The sequence below is a fragment of the Dipodomys ordii genome, unplaced genomic scaffold (assembly GCF_000151885.1).
Source record: "Dipodomys ordii isolate 6190 unplaced genomic scaffold, Dord_2.0 Scaffold46, whole genome shotgun sequence".
Taxonomy (NCBI): Eukaryota; Metazoa; Chordata; class Mammalia; order Rodentia; family Heteromyidae; genus Dipodomys; species Dipodomys ordii.
In genome coordinates this window covers 2,231,631-2,252,146 of record NW_012267262.1, presented here as the reverse complement: position 1 = coordinate 2,252,146, position 20,516 = coordinate 2,231,631, and the positions used below count along the sequence as shown (strand labels likewise).

The following is a 20,516-nucleotide window of genomic DNA, read 5'->3' as shown; positions in this document are numbered from 1 at the left end:
AGGAGGAGGAAGAAGAGGAGGAAGAGGAAGAAGAGGAGGAGGAGGAAGAGGAGGAGGAGGAGGAAGAAGAGGAGGAGGAGGAGGAAGAAGAGGAGGAGGAGGAGGAAGTAGAGGAGGAGGAGGAAGAAGAGGAGGAGGAGGAAGAAGAGGAGGAGGAGGAGGAGGAGGAAAAGGAGGAGGAGCACAACTGGTATCTGGATTCCTCACATGGTCATAGGTCCAGAGCTTTGTTCTACTATTGCATCCTCGAATAGATATTTCCCAGATCCCACCCCAAACCTCTCCATCCTCTCAGCTTCCTTCATATTTTTAAGTAAAAATTGACATTATATTATATATTAATATTCCTACTCTCACAAGACTGGAGTTCTATAAAGTCAGATACTGTTTTCTTCACCATTGTATTCTCTGAGGGAAAATAGCATATGCTTAATGTGAGATGCGTGCATGTTGGGTGATTACTGAACAAAATCTAAGGCTCCATACTTCCTATGGCATAGGAAAGGACACCTAGGAGGCAGAGGCATTTTCTTACCATTCGGTCAGCTGTATGGCATAGTCACAGCTGGCATCACAAAGCATTGCTCTAATACCAACCTTTCTCAGGACCACCCACCAATCTCTCCTGACTCATAGCAGCTTTTGGCTCTCCTTTCTCACATCCTTCCTGAGACAGCTCCTTCCCAAGCAATGGGATCCACATACTGTCACAAGATAATCATACAATGGCAATGGCTGGGCCTTCCCCATATTCTTACTCCCAACCACCACAGAGGATTCTTGACCCATCCAGGCCAATGCAGCCCACCACTCACTGAATCTAAACCCCATATGTCTATCTATTCATTCTCCAACATGACCAAGACCATAAGATGAAAACTTACTCGGCATTCACGACAGCTCTTCGTTAAGATTCGTTGGCCTTCTGCAAGAACTTTTCCTCCATAAATACATTTTGCTGTAATAAAACAGAAAAATGGGTCAGTCTGTCATGCTCTGCTACAAAATGAACTCAAAGGTGCCATGTAACTCAACAGGTTTCACAGAAACATTGATTCTAAGCAATGCAAATCTGTTTACGAAAAGTAAGGTGTAAAATAGTTTGGGGGATAAACCTTAGATTCCCAAATCAGATCTCATCTCAAATGTGTTTGCCTAGCATTCACATATAGGACATATGGGACATAATTAGTTTAAAGTTGCAAGCACTAAAGGACTAGAGTATGAATTGCTGTGGTCAGAGGTTAAAACCAGGAAGATTTGACTACAATTACCATTGAGTAAAATTAGCAGCACTTTTGATTCAGACATTGCAACTATTAAAAGAAGCAGACTCAGTGACAGGGAACTTCATTTATGTTGCATTCATCAGAACGCAGTCTCAGTGGAGGAGAATCCCATTTATTTTTTCCTTATCATTATAAAGAATAGGTGTCTTAGCTTATGTGTTTTTAAGACAGACAACTTTGACATGCAAGCTAATCCAGTAAACTGCTACATGGATGCACTGCAGAGACTGCTGTTAGAAAGGTGAGTTTAACAAGCGAACAGGGAGGACAGAAGGCAGAAATAGACTTTGAAGAAAATTTCAAAGAGAAGCATAAGTGGAACTTTAACAGGGATCCCAGAGACTCAGTCCCTTACTTAACATGCTGATACACTGTAAGCAAGCACAGAATATGCCCATTTGATATAAACCCACTCAACAAGAACAAGCAATGGCTGATTCTTTTCTCTCCTGCCCTAATGCAGTCCTTCCAGCCCCCTTATTCAGAAGAAGCTGAAATGGTGATATGCACTCAGAGATCTCTCCCATTAAAACTAATTAACATCTCTCAGGCCCTCTGTTTCTGTATCTGTTAAAAAAGGGGTTGTTGGTGGCTCACACCTATAATCCTAGTGAACTGGGAGGCTAAAATCTGAGGATTGTGGTTCAAAGTGAGACTCTTATCTCTACTTAACAAAAAAAGGGAAAGTAGAGAACTGTGGTAGAGAGCTAGCCTTGTGCAAAAAAGTTCAAGCATATAGTACTTAGACCTTGAGTTCAAGTGACAGAACTGGCACAAACAGGGAGGGGTGTTAATCTAGTTTGGTTTTCTAGTTCTATAATCTTCTGATTCTCATGAATGTTCAAGTGTGCATAATCCTTGTAAACAGCTAGTTCAAACCCTTCTTCTTAGCCACAAGGAAGGAAAACTGAGAGACAACGGTCCACTAATCATCATACTTCTGCAGTAGGGGCTGTGTGCTGTGCTATCCAGAGCAAAAGACACATGTGTGCAGCTGTTGGAACAGTGGCACAAGCATGTCTCTCAGCCTAAGGGGACCATAGAACCCTGTGGGAACTATGACTAGCTGCAGATTTGACTGCGTGCTTCAAGTAGAATGTCTGACCTTTTGCATTAATTCCTGCTAAAAGACAGAATCCTTGCGTGTACTTATCTTACTGAGGAAGTTCTTGGAATCCTTACCAAAAACTACTCTCTGGCTTTTTGTCATCTACCCTTTGGAATGTGCCCTTTAGTCTATCTTTGCTGTTACCCCCCTTTAAGTTTGTCATGGTCCAATTTGAACTTCTAATAGCAAGGGTTGGGGAAGAGAACTGCAACTTCATCCTGTCTGACAAACTCATTCCTCACCCCGTGGTGGTAATTTGAATATTAATTACTTAATAAACAATTTTCTGAGATCTTACTAAAACAGGCATCTGTTCATCTATCACCTTGGGATCTGCTGGTTGGAACAGGCATGGGCTATTTATCAAGGACTTATCCTGAGCTGTAGAGAGGCACTTGCTCTAGATGAAATCCCCTTTCTGGGCATCTTATAACCAATAAAAAAAAAGTGTTGATGAAAGTAGTACAAAGTCCTATCTCCTGTGCCCCAAAATCAGGACAACTCTGTAAGGCCATTCTAGCTCTGAAGCTCCCTAAAGTAATAACAGAGTCATTTGCTATAACTGCATTGCAGTTCAGCCTCTTCTTCTGCCCTATTGTGCATGCTTCACCATCTCATGTCTATCTACAGAAATGATCCTGAGAGAACTGCCTAATCAATCTCAGGCAAGTCTCTACTGCAGACTCTATTTTTCCCTTAAAGTAGGATCTACAGCATCCATACCCCACTCATACCTGCTCCACTTCATTTTTCTCCTCTCCATAAATGACACCAGCACCGACCTCAGAATGTATGCTCTGAGGCCTTTCTAACTTCTGCCTCTAACTCAATTTTGTGTCACATTGGTGCCGAAATCCCAAGTTTCTCAAGTCAAGTTACTTTCCTCTGTTCCCCATTCGACTCCAGACAATCTTCAATCAGGCTACAATCTCACACTCTTCTTTAGTCCTACCACAACCTCCTAAGTCTCTTGCATTCTAATCTCAGTCTGCTCCAGTCCTTTCCACAGAACAGTAAGGTCTATTTTAGGTGCAAATACAATGTCCTTTTTAGAACCCCAGCCCCTAATGCCTTCAGAATAAAGTTCAAGGTCATTAATTCAACCCATAAGGCCATTTATGTAGTGCTCCCTCAGCTTCCAAAGTTCTCAGCTTACCAGTTCCTGAACTTTCTCTTATCCACACAAACATGCACACCTCCCCAAATCTTGTAGTCATGCTTTATTTATCATTTCTAGGCTTTGCACATGTTTTTTATCTTCTAAAGGAATACTCAGACTGTCCACTCACACTGATTAATCACCATATATAGCACCAGAAATTATTCTTGTCGATGTGTGTGTGTGTACGTGCGTGTGTGCGTGTGTGTGTGTGTGTGTGTGTGTGTGTGTGCATACTCTGGTTCTGAGGCTTGAACTCAGGCCCTTATGTTCTTTGCTTACAGCTGGAATAATAGCATTTGAATCACACTTCCCCTTCTAGTTTTTTGCTGGTTAATTGGCAAGAGCCTCTCAGATCTGCCTACATAGGCTAGCTACATGCCACAGTCCTCAGAATTCAGCCTCCTGCCTAGGATTAAGCTAGGATTACAGATGGACATCATAGGCAACTAGCTGAGAAGTTATTTCTGATCTTTAATACTGGCTAATTGCTCTCACTTTGTGCTTCCATTGTACTTTGGACTTAACCCTATTTGTAGCACAAAACATACAATGTCTCCATTGACCATTTAATTACCTATCTCTTAGAAATGTAAACTCTCTAAGAGCAGGGATTGCTCATAATTTTATCTTTAGCCTCCAACTCAGTCCCTCTCTTGGTTTATTCTTAGTAATTACAAATAGTTTTAGAATCAATGAGCTCTACTTAGTAGCAAAATGCATTCCAATTTCCTGATGCCCAGTTAGGACCTATTCCTGCTATTCAGTGAAATTTCCAACATAGATATCAAGAGGTTCAAAGGCAAAACAACAACAAAATGAAGAATCAGTATAATTGTCCAAATTATTCTCTTCCACAATTCACTTAAATGAAAAAGAAAAAGAAACCAGGCATGATGCACAATGCCTTGTAATCCTAGCTACTCCAGAGATCAAGTCAAGAGAATCATGAGTCCAAGGCTAGCCCCCACACAGGTAGCAACAACGTTAGGTGTAGGTAGTTCACACATGTAATCTTAGCTGATCCTTGCAAATCAGGAGGCTGAGACCTGAGGATCACAGCTGGAAGCAAGCCCAGGCAGAAAAGTCTATGACATTCTTATCTCCAATTAAACACCATAAAGGTTAAGCCCAAATACTTGCACACATACATACCAAACAAAAAGGTTAAAACAAAAAAAGCTGAGATATAGTTCATTGATAGAGTACTTGCCTCGCATGTACAAGGTTCTGGGTTCAACTCCCATCAATACACATACATAGACACACAGACACACACACACACTTGTATACACACTCATACACACAAAAGATCTACCCAGATCACCATTTATGCCTCAGTTTTCTAGGTAAATCAGTTTAAGCATGAGTCATTGGTCATAAGGACTTTGGCTTTCCCAGTTTACTTACAGGAAAAGACTCCATTTCTCCAAGGGCCTGAAATTATTGTATAAAAATTCTCATACTCCCAAACACAGCTGTGACCAAATTGACAAGGTGGCCCACTCCAAAGTGGCAGTCCTGCTAAATACACTTCTGTCCAAGTGCCATCTGCTTCCTGGTTCAGGCTGAGGAGGACAGAAATACTCCTTTGCTTCTTCCCATTGCCCCTTGTCACTCCACAATGCTATTTAATGCACTTGGTGCCTGTCTTTAAGACATTTGTCTAATTCTTTTCTTTAACAGCCCCATCCCAGAACTCTGATCTGGAAATAAGAATGCCTGTTTACTCTCCCACCACACTTGGGGATATATCCATCCCTCAGATCAACTAGTCTGGTATAGAAATTAGATGTCCATTGAGCTTTATGTTCTCCCACAGCTTTGGGAGCTGGTGGATGAAGTCAACTGAATGTCTATATTACTTGCAGCTATGGCATGGTGCAGAATGCCTAGATGATAAGAATTCTAATTAATTTACTTCAGATAACTTTCAGCTCACAACTACAGGCCGTAAGATTTCCCCTTGCATTTTCAGACCCCACCTCCTTCTCTGTCAGAAACCCTCCTTCCTTGCCACTGCCCTCCATATGCCTAATATCACTCCTTGTTATCCAATCTCCTTGATCTACAGCCTAACAGCTTAGTTTTGATGTCTGAGGAAATTCAAGCATAAGGTGAGTCAGGCTCTGCTGCGTCTGGCTGGGGCATTCGAGATTTCATTTCAACAGCTTTCAATGTGAGTAGAAATGTAAACGGATACCCGAGCCCTTCCTATCACATTGGGGACATGCAGACTAGAATATTTCACAGTGTCCAACCATGAAGTTGAAACCAGCATCAACACATACTTCCCCATGATGTCAGAGACAAGCACACTTGGGAGAGAGAGACAGACAGACAGAGAGAGACAGAGAGAGAGAGAGAAAGTGTTACGCAGTTATATCTTTTGGTACCAACTGACATCTGACCCTTCAAATTTGACCTTGGTTTTCTCGAGTGCAAGGACTGAACAATTTTGTCAACTGGATGACACACTGAATAAACAATTGACAGGTACAGCTTTTGATGTTCCTATCATATGTAGATAGGAGGTTATACTGTCTTTATTTAGGTATTTGTACCCTGCACACATTCCAATCATTCCTTGGTATTCAATGGCTTAGAATCTTTAAAAAAAAAAAAAACCTCAGCATTCAGCTTTATACTTTAAAGGAGAGTAGGCAGATTAGAGGGGCTGAACACCCAAGGATTCTTCTTCCCTCAGTGAAGTAATTTTCAGCCCTGGCTTCAAACAGCCCCTCTCTGTGCAAAACACCCACATCAAACTGGTTGTCCCTCAGGCATCTCCAGTTCAAACATGCCAAAAAGATAATATGTCACTTCCCAGACTACTTCCTCCACGGCCTTATTTCTGTTAATCACACTCTGAGCCTCCCTTGGGTTCTTGTTCAAACCTTGGCAACCTCTCCCTCACAGATGCTCATGCAAAACAATGCTCACTGAGTATCTGTCATGTGCCAGGTCCTTTGGCTACCACTCACATATACCCCTGCTTTTGCACCTCCCCAAATAGGACCTGTCAGCCAACAGAATCATCTCCACCCTGGAAAATGCCCAAACACCCATATCTACTCCCCCTGCCTCCAGCTCTCTGACATAATGACCTTCCTAAAACCCCTTCTTTGAGTTTGCCATGACCTTGCTTTAAAACCATGCTTTCCTCCTGTAATCCCAGTTACTAGGAGACTGAGATCTAGAGGATGACAGTTTCAGGCTAGTCCTGGCAGATACAGACTCCATCTCCAAAATAATCAGCAGATAGCTAGTCTAAAGTGCACTAGCTAAGCAAGTGTGAGGCCCTGAGTTCAAATCTCAATACCATGACTATGTCCCCGCCTTCTCCCAAAAAAGAAAAAGGTTGCTTTTAAGAACCCAAAGCATGGGGCTGGGAAGGTGGCTCAGTGGTAGAGCGCTTGCCTTACATGCATGAGGGTTCGATTCCTCAGTACCACATAAGCAAAAAGAAAAAATGCAGAAGTGGTGCTGTGGCTCAAGTGGTAGAGTACTTGCCTTGAGCTGAAGAGCTGAGGGACAGCACCCAGGCCCAGAGTTCAGGCCCCACAACCGGACCCAAAAAAAAAAAAAAAAGAACCCAAAGCATGTGCACTTCCCTTTGGCGAGTATGTTCTCACTCAGCTTGGCACCTAGCAAACTCCTACTCATTTGGAAATGCTCTGCTAAGCTACTGTCTGTAAACTTTTCTTAACACACATGTTTGCTTTGAGCCTGTGGTGGTGAGGCACAGTATTGTGACAGCGAGTGTGACTTAGAGTCCAATCGCTCACCTCATGGCAGACAAAAAGCAAACAAAAAGACAGATAAAAAGTGGTCAGGGCAATATATACTCTTCAAGAGCAAAGGAACTTGGATTTCCCCATCATCACTGTTCATTCCTATCTCCACTTCAAACTGGACCTCAGTTTAGAAAGAATGCTCAATATAGCAAACCACACACACACACACACACATACACACACGCACGCACACACATACACACATGCACGGGGGTGGGGGGAGAGAGAGAATTATTTCATAGGGACTCTATCCTATGAATTCCATGGAGCAACTCCCAATTTTTAGGAAGATGAACAATGTACTTGTGCTTCTAAATGACTCAAGTCTTTCAGGGCACTTTAAAAGGTTTTAAGACTAACTCTGACTGATTTTAATTCTTACCTTAAATAAAAACTTTAGTACCTAACGGGATATTTCTGCCAGGACTGGCCTGGAACTATCATCCTCCAGATTTCAATGTCCTGAATAGGTAGGATTACAGGCTGAAAGCAAGGTTTAAAAAAGGGTTATGGCATCCTCAAGGAAGAACTTTATCTATACAGGTATGGCAGTCCAGGAAGTGGTTTTTTGTTCCTATAAATTAGACAGAAACCTCTGAAACTGTAAGAGAAAATACATCCTTCCTCATTTAAACTGTTTCTCTCAGGTATCTGAAAAGCTAACTAACACAGAAAATACCTGTAAAAACATTTGGGAAATGAAAACTCCTGTTCCACATCCTGGACTGCCAAGAATGCCTAGGTAAAATTTTTTCTTTTTCTTTTTTCCAATAGGATGCTCTTGTCTAAAGAGCTGAATCTCCTGAGGCTGTGCCAAATGCATGAACACCTAAGAAGTCAGCAGACAAAGCAATTCACTTTTATAGAGTGGCTTCACTTGCCTGAGTCAGAATAATACTTTTGATTAGTGTCTCTACAATATGGCCTCACTTAAACCTAAGAAAATTTAGGAATATTTTATTTTGCACATTATATTATCTTACTCTTATTATCTTGAAATAGTTGTACAAAGGGGTGTGGAATAGCTTTGGTTGATGTATAAAATACTGACTAGAGATGGCTCTCTAGAGATATAGAAAAGACCAAAATAATAAATTGAATCATGGGAGTGGTAAGCCAAAAAATAATCGTCCTAAATATATCTATGTGATATATCTATGTGATATTTCACATGTGGATGGGTTCAATGAGAAATAAAATAATACAGAGGTTGAGGAAGGAGTATAATAAATTCAAAGCCAGCATAGGCTATGTAATAAGATCCTATCTCCATGAAAAGCAAAAATTAAATATATTATATATTTATTAATATATAGACATTAATATGTTATCTATATTAATAAATATTTTATATATGGCAATCCAGATTACCAAACTTGGTTAAAACTCTATGCTATTCACATAAGACAAACTATATTTTTCCTCTTTATAATTTTCCTTTTCTATTTTATTATTATTATTGACAAAATTGTTTATGTCGATGGTGTACAACATGATGCTTTGAAATATGTACATGTTGAAATGGCTGAATTGAGCTAATCAATATTGTGATGCCTTACATATTTATTACCTTTGATAGGAACAACTCAAGTAAATTCTCCATCATAGTTTTTTTTTTTTTTTAAATTTACGGGGGATGAGATGGATGGAGGCACTGGAGAAGTCTGAAATCCCCACTGAGCATGCGGTTCCATTGCTTCATCACTGTAGTACATATGATGGCTTTTATTATTGACCTGTCCCTAGCAGTCTCCATAGATTCTTCTCCTTTGATATATATATATATATATATATTCTTTTTTGATAAAAATACTGTACAGAGGGGTTACAGTTACATGAGTAAGGTAATGAGGACATTTCCTATCCAGCATTGTTACCTCCTCCTTTAGTTTTTCCCCTACCATCCCTTCCTCCCCACTTCCCTAACTCTTCCCTACCCCAAAGTTGTAAAGTTTGTTTTTAACATAGTGCCTTGTACATCTCATTGTTACAATGGGTCAACCTATATCCTTATTTCCGCATTTTGTTAAAAAATTTTAAAAAAATGTATATACAAGATACAGGGAATTGGAATCAAATACAGTGAAAACGGGGGTTATACCATTGGGGAAGAACATACAAAAGAAACATGTGTTCCTATCTAGGGGTTCATTTCACTTAACATCATCTTATATGGTTATGCATACATAGCTTCTGACCTTTTCTGCTTGTCCTAGACATATACTAGTTATTGTAAATAAGGGAACCCATGGGACCTATGTTTCTTTGGGCCTGGCTTACTTCACTTAATATAATTTTTTTCCAAGTCTTTCCATCTCCTGATAAATGGGGCGATGTCCATCATTGTTTTTTGTGATGTAAGCTATTTGAAATTTTCTAGGAATTCTACTGACTCATGTTAAAAACTCATCTCTGTCAACCCCCATTCTCCTTTTTTCCTACAGAGCAACCCACCTTAGCCATCTAGTAGAAGGCTAGAAACTCTTCATTTAGCTCCACTTCCTCAGGAGCATCTACCTGTGTCCTCCACCTCCCTCTCCCAGCCTTCCTCCCTGCTCTAGCCAGCCCCCTACAGATGTCTATTGGTATTGCACTTAAAATTGGACATTGTTCTTTTTCCCCTAAAACAAAGGAGGAGGTAACAATGTTGGATAGGAAATGTACTCATTACCTTACTCATGTAACTGTAAGCTCTCTGTACAGTACTTTTACAATTAAAAAATATAAAAAAGTGGACATTCTAAACCTTATCTGTCATTCAAAAGTGAGCTTCTATAGCAAGAAGGGCTCTTCCACCACTGTTCCAGGCACCCAAACTCAGAAGCTGCTGAATTTACATTTCTACTAAACATTATTTCTATTAAATATGAAAAACTAGTAAGCCTTCTGATGAATTAAAGGGCTCAGTGTGAAAGCACTTGCTCCTATGTGCAAAGCCCTACTTTGATCCCAACGCTCTACAAGAAAAGCTGGTGAGAAAATTGAAAACGAACTTTACAACTTTGCAGGGGGGAGGGAGGAGTTGGGGAGGTGGGGAGAAAAGGTATAGTATGGGGAAAACTGTAACCCCTCTGTACAGTGTCTTTACAATAAAAAATATTTTTTAAAAAAAAAAAGAGTCTCAGGGATTTTCCTGCGCCCTGCAATCCTCAGATCTCAGCTTCCTGAGTAGTTAGGATTAAGGCATGAGCCCCTAGTGTCTGGACAAGTAGTGATCTTAATAATTTATATGTAGTCCCACTTTATTAAACTCAAAATACATTAAACTATTAATTTTCTGCTGAGAAAATTAGTGGCACCTAATTAAATTGATATGAATTCTATACAAATAAAGACATAAAAGCCAATGCTAATGTTTTAGTTACCATGTATATTAGTTTACTGGTGGTAAAACTAGACAACTTTCTAAAATACTTTTGAGGTTTTAGAATTCTCAAATAATATAGAATAAAGAAAAAATGACTGGGCTGGGAAGGTGGCTCAGTGGTAGAGCGCTTGCCTTGCATACCTGAGGCCCTGGGTTCGATTCCTCAGCACCACATAAGCAAAAAGAAAAAAAGCTGGAAGTGGCGCTGTGGCTCAAGTGGTAGAGCGCTAGCCTTGAGCTGAAGAGCTGAGGGACAGCACCCAGGCCCAGAGTTCAGGCCCCACAACCGGACCCAAAAAAAAAAAAAATTAAAAAGCTGGGCACCAGTAGCTCATGCCTGTAATCCTAGCTACTCAGGAGACTAAGATCTGAGGATCACAGTTTGAAGCTGGCCCGGACACGAAAATAGATGAGAGTGGAACTATGGAGAAAATTGGGAGTAGAGCTGTGATGCAAATGATAGAGTGTTAGTCTCGAGCAAAAGGAACTCAGAGAGAGTCCCCAGGCCTAGATTTCAAGCCCAGGGATCAGCACACATACACATGCATGAGCACGCACGCACATAGGTGCACACACACACACACACACACACACACACACACACACACACATACACAAATAAAACTAACAAAATCTAGGGCTGGAAATGCAGTTCAAGTGCTATAGCACCAGCCTAGCAAGTGCAAAGCTGTAAGTTTAAACAGTATTGCCAGAAAAAAAAATAGTTTGATGTCTCACCAGCTTTGAGAGATTGGTAATTTAACTTCCTTAAGTCTAAACTTCCTGTAAGGTAGAATAATAACGTAAAATTATGCACCCGGTACTGTATAAGGTGCATAACAAGTATTTCAAATGATATGTTTAACTCTTACCCTCTCCTGAGTGCTCAACTTTTTCATTTGAAGCAATTGAAACAGATGTGAAGGGGATTGTTAAGTCATTGTATTACATGCACAAGCCAATGCCGCTTTGGTTCTCTAACTGAATTTCATTCTGAAATCCCTAACAAAGGCCCTTTAATGACAAGAGAATCTGGCCCAAACCTCCAGAATCAAAAACAGAATTTGGCTCTTAACTCAGTCATCGGAATTAGAAGACTCAAGCCCAGGGAACTTTGGCATTGTGAGTTTACAGATTAAGCCCACCCAGTTGTTTGACCCTAGATCTAATCCTTTATAAAAACAAGCAGTCTCCATTGAGCATGTGAGAACAGTAACTAGAGTTAATAAGAGGGAATTTTCTGAAGGGGAAAATAATGTCAGGTAACATTATCTGCCACAGCAAAGGCAATTAAAATCTTGGGAGTCTTTAATCATATATTTAATATGACATCAACTGCCAGTGCTTTGCTTCATCAGTACCCATCAAACAAGGTCTTGAAGAATAGAGGAAAATATAAGTTAACCCAAAGCACCGAGGACCACTAGGACCCTGAGTCAGTACTTACGTCGGCAGACCTTACAACACTGGCCAGCAATGTGCACAGGAAGAGAGTCTGAGGAGCAATTGAGAGGAGGACAAGACATTCTTCGGCATTCCACGGAACCACTCTGAGCAAGGGAAGACAGGAGAAGGAAACTCAGGAGTGTTCTTTGAATGTTTCTGCTGTAAGGAAAGTTCACATCTCATCCCCCCAAACCTCATCAGGGAAACAGAAGCAGTGTGAGGAATTCCCAGTCCACTCCACCACCACAAATCAAGTATTTTCTTCAGCTCGAATGAACCCACATCACCTCAATTACTTTTCTGATATACATCACTGGCTTCATCCCACCTGCCCATGTGGACTAAGTAGATTAGGCCGCAAACAAAAAGCCTATTTTTACAAGAACATAAATAACACCGTTTGCAGACCCTGTCAATCATTTTTGAGGCTCTAGCAATCCATTTTGTATTTCTGTGGACAAACAATGGCATTCTTCAGATATTTATCGAGTCATTTCAGCAGGACAGGGTTTACATACTAATTTCTCTATGGGGCCCTTGAAATTCTCTGAAATGAGTCTACAAATGATGGATATCCTGAAAAGCAGAGAATGGGGAAAATGTCCTGCAATTCTGATGATAGATAGCTTCCAAAATACAACACAAACATGCAGAGACTAATTACACCTTTTTCGTACTCATTCTAGCAGATAAGCTAGCCATTAGGCTGCATGAGAATCCGCGGACTCTTTTCCCTTCTCTAAACTTCCACTCTGAAATTTTCAACAAGTTTATTAATAATATCAGGCCAAAACCAGGCACTGATGACTCATACCTGTAATCCTACTTACTCAGAATTGAAGCCTGAGTATCAAGGTTCAAAGCCACCCCAGTAGGAAAGGCCATGAGACTCTTATCTCCAATTAACCATCACAAAGTTAGAAATAGAACTGTGGCTCAAGTGGTAGAGCACCAGCCTGGACTGAAACAGCTATGCAACGGAACCCAGAACTTGAGTTAGGTCAGGCCTCAGTACTGACACAAAATCATAATAGTAATAATACAAATAATTCAAATGAGAGTAAGTCAAGAGGGAGGAGAATTTAATGTCTGAGTTTTTAGATAAGAAATAACAATTCTCCAGCATTGACTCACAACTACTCAGACTACTAAAGAGGTGGTGGGTCCAAAGGAGTCAATATTATGCATTAAGGAGTCCAATTATATGGTAAGTAATGAGCTTATCTCCTTAAAACGGCTCAGTGTTCTATTTATAATTGGGCTTACCTTGCATGTGCAGTTCCTGCACTGGTCACCATCAACCCAAGAGTCTTGGTCACGATACAGCAGTCCACTCACTTGACAGGTCTTCTCACAATGACAGTTTTCCAATTGACTAAGTCTTGTCTCTGCATAATTTAGCTGATAAAGAGAGACAGAGAGAGCAATGAAGTGTGATTTGTGTCATTCAACTGTATTGTCCCAACTAAGATACTGCACAAGAAAAAGAATAGATCCCAGCAGAGAGAAAGAGAAAGACCGAGAAAGAGAGAGAGACAGAGAAACAGAGAGAAACAGAGAGACAGAGAGAGATGCTCAGGATAGCTCACTGGTTCTTAGCAGGAGCTGTTGCTTTGTTTCATTTTGTTTTGGGTTTGTTGTGTTTAACACAAGGTGAAATTACTTGAAAGACATACTGGCTCCTATGGTCTAATGAACACCAAATGAGACATTAAGCTTTACCTCCAGAGCCACATGGGCATTTGGAAAGGGTGCTTTCAGCTCAAGATGTAATTATAATGAATATGTTCCCCAGAACCAGTTACAATGTTTACATTTATTCCCTACTATCCTCTCCATGTTCCTTCCATATTAACTGGAGTGTTATGGTATACAAGCCAGGAACTCACTGCTTCGTCTCTGATGAGATATTCCTGAGGTTCCTGCACCTCTCCAGAGGTGGAAGGAACACATATCATCTTCCAAAGAAAGTTCTTCACAGCCCTGGATATTTGAAACAACATTCTGGACTAGAGCTGTGAAATCTCTCTGTCTAATCTGTGAACATCTGAGCTTTCTTGCACCATGAGATTTTCCTTAACAACTCCTCCCAGTACGGTTCCAGCCTTCTCTCTCCTAGCCACTCTTCATTCCTCTCTTCTGACTCTACATCATCCACTCTATTCCAAAAGCTTCACTGGATGGGTGTCTGACTAGCATGTCTGAGGCTTGGGTTTGATTCCTGGCACCACACACACAAAAAGAAAAATCCACCCCTGAATATAGCACTTTGGTCTGAGATGACTATTGTCATATCCACACTAAAGAGTAATTTAGTCAAACAGCAATTATTACCCTTTTATCCTTCCCCTTACATAAAGACTGTCATTACTGAAAAAAAAAGTTCATACTCATCATTTCCTAATTTTTTTCCTTCCCAATCACACTATGCCTCCTTGAGTTGAGTGTTTTCTCCATGCACATCATTTAAGTCTTTGGTCCAACAAACTTCTTTAAAGAGTAGTAGTTAAGCCTGAACAATCATTCCCAGATTCTTTCTGTGGTCTCATTCTACACATATTTCTCTTAGTCCTTCATAAGAGAGATGCTCTCTGGAAATGGATTTCATATATATCTCTCCCCTATAGGTCTGCCATTTATCACATCCTCTTTCTCCAGACTTGTGGGATTTCCCAGGAAACTTGACGGCTGTTCACCCTTGGTGAGAAATAGCAAAGGGCAGAGAAAATAACAAATAGGATCCTAGATAAACCACAAACAACATGGTACTAAGGTGACTCTGCATGAAAAATCAGCTACCTAGGACTTCTTTTAATAAATATGATCATTCAAAAACAAAATCTTTTTTTTTAACTTAAAACTCCAGCCTAATCATGGAGTTTCTAGAGTCTATGATAGTTAAGATCTTTGGGAAATCTTTAAGAAACACAGATAAAATCTATTTCTAAGAATTTTTTGAGGTTAAGTAGGTAAACTAGATAGATAGATAGATAGAGATAAGAGATAAGATAATGGGCTGGGATGTAGCTCAGTGGCAAAGCGCTTGCCTAGCAAGTGCAACATCCTGGGTTCGATCCCCAGTACCAAAAAAGAAAAAAGACAAAAAAAAAGAGATAAGATAATAAAAAAGGACTTGAGAACTCATTAGTATTATCATTATTGCATATCTGTTAGTCCCAGTAGTTCCTACATAAGGTGTGATTAACATATGACCTACGACTGAAGAAAAAATAGTTGAACTGGATCCAAATACCTTCAAAACGTAGCTCATAATGTAGTCTCTGCTTGTCAGAATAAGGATTCTTCATTGCTCTGAAAACTTTTGGCAACTCTAGATGGAAGCCTCTTTTTTTTTTTTTTTTTTTGTCGGTCGTGGGGCTTGAACTCTGGGCCTGGGCGCTGTCCCTCAGCTCTTCAGCTCAAGGCAAGCGCTCTACCACTTGAGCTACAGCGCCACTTCCGGTTTTCTGATGGTTTATTGGAGATAGAAGTCTCACGGTCTCTCCTGCCCGGGCTGGCTTTGAACCGCGATCCTCAGATCTCAGCCTCCTGAGTAGCTAGGATTACAGGTGTGAGCCACCAGTGCCCAGCTTAGATGGAAGCCTCTTAAAGACTATATAATCCAAAAGGCAATTCAGTATCTGTTTAAGTTCCATAAATTTCTAGGATCTTGGTTAAGGTTAATACTAGCAATTACCAGTACTGATCCAATAAATCTGAGCTGTATTCATCTATAGGATTCCATTCCTGAGGACAATGTGGGTTTTAATGTACTAGATTTTGTTTTCCTTCAGATATTTGTTTTTTTAAAAATATATGTTTAGCCTTTGCTGAAAATCCCTAATCTCTATTATAATAATAAAAATAATGAATCAAACAGATACAAAGGCAAAGGGATCTTAAGGCAAAAAAATCCCACTAACTTTTCAAAGCCATTTAATATGTAATCTTGCTTTCTTTTCACCCCTGATAAAGTCTATAATAATAATAAAGGAGAAAAACAACTCTGAATCAAAAAATGAATTGCATTTTATGCCATTGGTATTAGCATGGTGAATTTATACAAGTTCATTTTCAAAAGCTATTTCTATACTACTTGCTTTCTCTCAGAATGCCTGAAAATCTAAAATAGATATGATATCAAACCTACAGCTCTATTGTGTTCCATCTTTGTTTGTGCATTTACCTAAGTGACCACTGGCTCTATCATTTATTTTCAATGCTATACATGGAAAGATAGACAGCGAGGCCCTTTGCACAGAGACAGGGTAATGAATAGATCTGACTACATTAGCCACAGGGTAGATTGCTTTTTGCCTTTCCAGTACTACTTGTTGTTTGCAATATGGAAGAGGGGGAAAATGAAATTCCTATTTTTAAATCTTTTCAATGTAATTAGAAAACCATAACTGAGTTCAAAACAATGAAGGTCTCAAAATGATAGTAACTGAAATGCCATTCCAAGTTTTGCTTGATCTGACTACATAGATTTGTCACAGATATAAGTAAAATTAACTGAGAAATTACCAAGCTCTAGTGTCTCTTCTCCTGATACTGGAGAGAGGAGGAGATCATAGCACTGGTGGAGTTGGAGAACAAGACACTATCTCCTGAGCCTATGGCAAGACGCCTGACTAGAAGGTATGTGACTCCCACCATGATAAAACCACCTAGGAGAACTTTAGAGTAAGCCATAGCGTTGTAGAATCTTGTAGATCTTTAAGGGTTCAAGAGAGTAACAACAAAAAGTAGAATTTCATATTGTGGGTAACCTTCATGCACCTTCTCTGCTTGAAGATGTCTGGTTTTGTCAAATTGTCAGGATTTCTCCAGGAGTATCTTATCTACCCTAGTCTCTGACACTGAATGTAAGTGAGTATAAGCTGCTTCTATGATCTATTCTGTCTCCAGCAAGGGCACAGTCATTTCCCAACACCATCAGCTCTAAAAGGAGAAAAAGAACAATGAGTCAGCCTAAGTAGACCCCTGGGATTTATTTATGACTGGTTTTATCTGCCTTTGGCTAACAATTGCTGTCCAGATTGTGCGCAAGGCTTGCTCTCCAGGAGGATGCCAAGTTTCTACAAGCTTGATTCACATTCACTCCCAACAGATAACCAAGTGAAAACTTTACCTCTGTTCGAGGAAGAGATCAAACATGCATCCTCCCTTTCCTTTCTTCTTTTTATCCTGCTGGCATCAGCCACCTTTTTCTCTCTGTCAGTCATTCAACCATCATATTTCTTTTTCATTTCTCTTTCCAATCACCTTCTCTCCATTGCACACTTTCTCAATCATGATTCAACATGAAGGATAAGACACCTATACTCAGGTTCCCAACTCTGCTATCCACTACCTTAAAAAAAAGTGATCTAACTGTTCTGGATGGCATTCTTCTCATCTATAAAGTACACTAGTAAATTAAACAGCTCACAGAATTATTGTGAGCATAAAATAATGACTATTTTAAAAATCTTAAGCTTTGGAAGGAATGTATAGAAAGTGCTCAGCAAATATTACCTAGTGTGCCTGCCTTTCTACCTTCTTCTAGATCAATGGTGAAAAATGAAGTCCCAACAGGCCACATCTGTTCCACTTATTTCTGTACAGCTAAAAAATGGCTCTTATAGTTTCTAATGGTTATATGTTAAATTATCATAAATGATTATTATATTTAGGTAAAAAGAACTATATTCATAATATCCTCAATTTTGCCTCTTGGCTTGAAAAGCTCAAAATCTATTAGTTGGCAATTTATAGAAAGTATTACCTGTTCCAGATTATTATATATTCAAAATTATGCAATAAAAAATAAGTATCCAGTTGTAGAATTAGAATTCTACCTGTTTGGAAGGAACAGACCTATAAATCTGCCAAAGTGGTGGGAGAAGGGGCATTTAAGGTAAATTTAAACATTTTCTGCTAGCAATTTCTCACAATTAAGTTTTTTCTGCCTCACAAATGCTCATTTTATATAATGGTGCTTTGAGGGTAAAGATCATTGTGGCTCCTAGACAATATCTACCCCAAAACAAAAAAAGTAAGAAAGAAAAATGAGATTCCCTGCAATGGGAAAGAATGAGAAAGGAAAGGACATTGTCAAAGCCTGAGAATGGAGAACCGCCATTACCTAAGACTAAGTGGCATGTTTCTTGTTCCAAAAATTTGGTAGCATGCTAAAATATAATTGACAGTATTGAGATCAAGCAGCTTCAGACAATACGAAATAAAAGCCTCTATGTGCCACAAGCGGGGAAGGCAAATAATTGCCTGCATTTCACATTTCCGCCACACTCTGAAGTAAAAAGCTAATGCTTCAGGTCTTGAGCCCCAGTCTCATTCTTTCTCTTTGTAAAAAATATTCCATCTCTGTTTTACAGACAAAAGGAGAGACTTGGCCAAAAAAAAATCTAGTTTGAAACAGAAATGTTGTTTTTAGTGGCACAATCTATGGGCCCAAGATACAGCCCAACCTCCCAATCACATATCTACCTACCAATTTGTTTTTTTCCCTGTGTCATGGCTAAAGGCAGGGAGCAGTCATAGCTGCAGGTGGAAAGGGATTAATGTATCATTTCCACTGTTATTAAAATACTTCCCTTTGCAGAGTATAATGTCTCTTAGGCTCAACCTAATTCTTTCTTGGCCCTAGGCTGGAATTGATGTCCACGACTGATTGGTATCATAACAACAGCATTAGACATATTTTCTGGTTTTATTTTCCACTACCTTTCTCCACAAAACTCAGGCTTTTCGTTATGACTCTCTACTTTATAAATAGGTATTCATGTGCTAATTATTCACATTTTTGGTTCAGTTTGTCTATGTAAGTAGTTCTAAAGAAGGAAATTTTTTGCTCAACATTGCCTCTTTGTGCATTACAGGATACAGAAAACTAGGTCCTCATACAGAGCTTGTTTTGTGAATGACAGAAGGAGGAAAGATGCCTAGTTATAAAAACTGAAGGTCTTGGAAGGCAATTTTGCTTCCTTCCCTATTTAGCTCAGGGCCAATTCGGAAGCAAATCACACATTAGAAATTTGATATAATACCTTCCTATGATTATCATCTGTTCCTAACAATAGCTATTCTGTCTTTCCTGATTATTAGCAATTATTCTTACACCAAAACACCTTGCTTTATAAGCAGCAGTGACTCTGATCATCTATCATCTCACAATGCTATTAGTTTAATAACCAATGGGCAAATCCCTTTTCCACTCATAGAAAATCTACCAGTGATACATACTGCACCTCTTGCTTCAAAGCGTTTTTCAAGAAAAACATTTCAATACGGTCTAATAATATCAGAATCTGAATGGTGACGCTTAAAATAGGTGGTCATATTTCCAGTAAGATAAAACATGTTTGTACTAACATATTGCAGCTGTCAAGGCTAAAAATGTTTCCATTGCAACCTATCACTCTAAATTCCAGATAGGAGAGAGAAAGAAATGAAACACCACAAGTGAAATTTAGATACCTACTTTTGCAGTCATCTTGGCCAAGAGCTCCTGTAAATCCATTATTCCTTGCACCAGGCTTAAGAAATCACTGCAGGTTGGGCAAGCTCAATAAAGAAAATATAAATATATATATATATATATATTGATCTTGTGCTAATATAAAAAAAGACAGTTTTGAAACAGTAGTTGTTTGACTATAGAAGGGTTTTACCTTTTTTACTAAATCCTCTGTGAAATCACAGAGGATCAAGGCTAGCTTTGCTCCTTTTTTTTTTTAATAAGAAAAAGGAAAAAAGAATGTGGGAGGGGGTGTGGGAGTGTTGTTAACTGAAAGAAAAACAGTATGATTTCTTTTACCTTTTTTTCCTCAGAGGGGTTTTAATTTGAGGTGTCAATTTATGTATACTATGCATCTTAGGCAAAGTCACCTCTTCTATCATTCTTCATGCCTCTCATTTATCTAAATCCCAATGGCCCCTTCAAGGTTATTCATTTTTCATGTATATAAATGGAGTATTATATATTCACCTACTATTACTATTTCTATTTTCATTCATCAGACCCCTTGTTTTAATCCTCCCCCAGCAGCCAAGTCATATTCCATCTTTCTGTTATTCACTCTATTGAATGCTATGTTAATTGCTCCAAAGAGTTACAACATAATCCGCAGATGTATATACCATCCTTTGTAGTCAGTTTGACCATGTACACATCTGAGCTGGTACCTAGCTTGACTATTACAAATATTATGAATAGACTTGCAATGCACATGAGTTGTAGGTACAATCTTTCAGCTAAATGTCCAAAAGTAGTATAGCTAGATCATAGTGTAGCTTTATTTTTAACAATATGACATTTCTAAATTAATGATATATTGTTAAATAA

General features: G+C 39.3%; 1 protein-coding gene across 2 annotated transcripts in view; it reads right to left on the bottom strand.

Annotated features, from left to right (window-relative positions):
* The window catches only part of Nell1 (neural EGFL like 1), an 822,774-nt gene that overhangs the window by 600,677 nt on the left and 201,581 nt on the right, over positions 1-20,516 (bottom strand). For both annotated transcript variants that reach the window (XM_013019667.1, XM_013019668.1), the window contains exons 6-9: positions 19,653-19,735; positions 13,433-13,567; positions 12,168-12,270; positions 885-958 (exon numbers count right to left, since the gene is read on the bottom strand). In XM_013019667.1, coding sequence (XP_012875121.1) covers positions 885-958; positions 12,168-12,270; positions 13,433-13,567; positions 19,653-19,735 — 395 coding nt within the window. The remainder of the gene's footprint in view (positions 1-884; positions 959-12,167; positions 12,271-13,432; positions 13,568-19,652; positions 19,736-20,516) is intronic.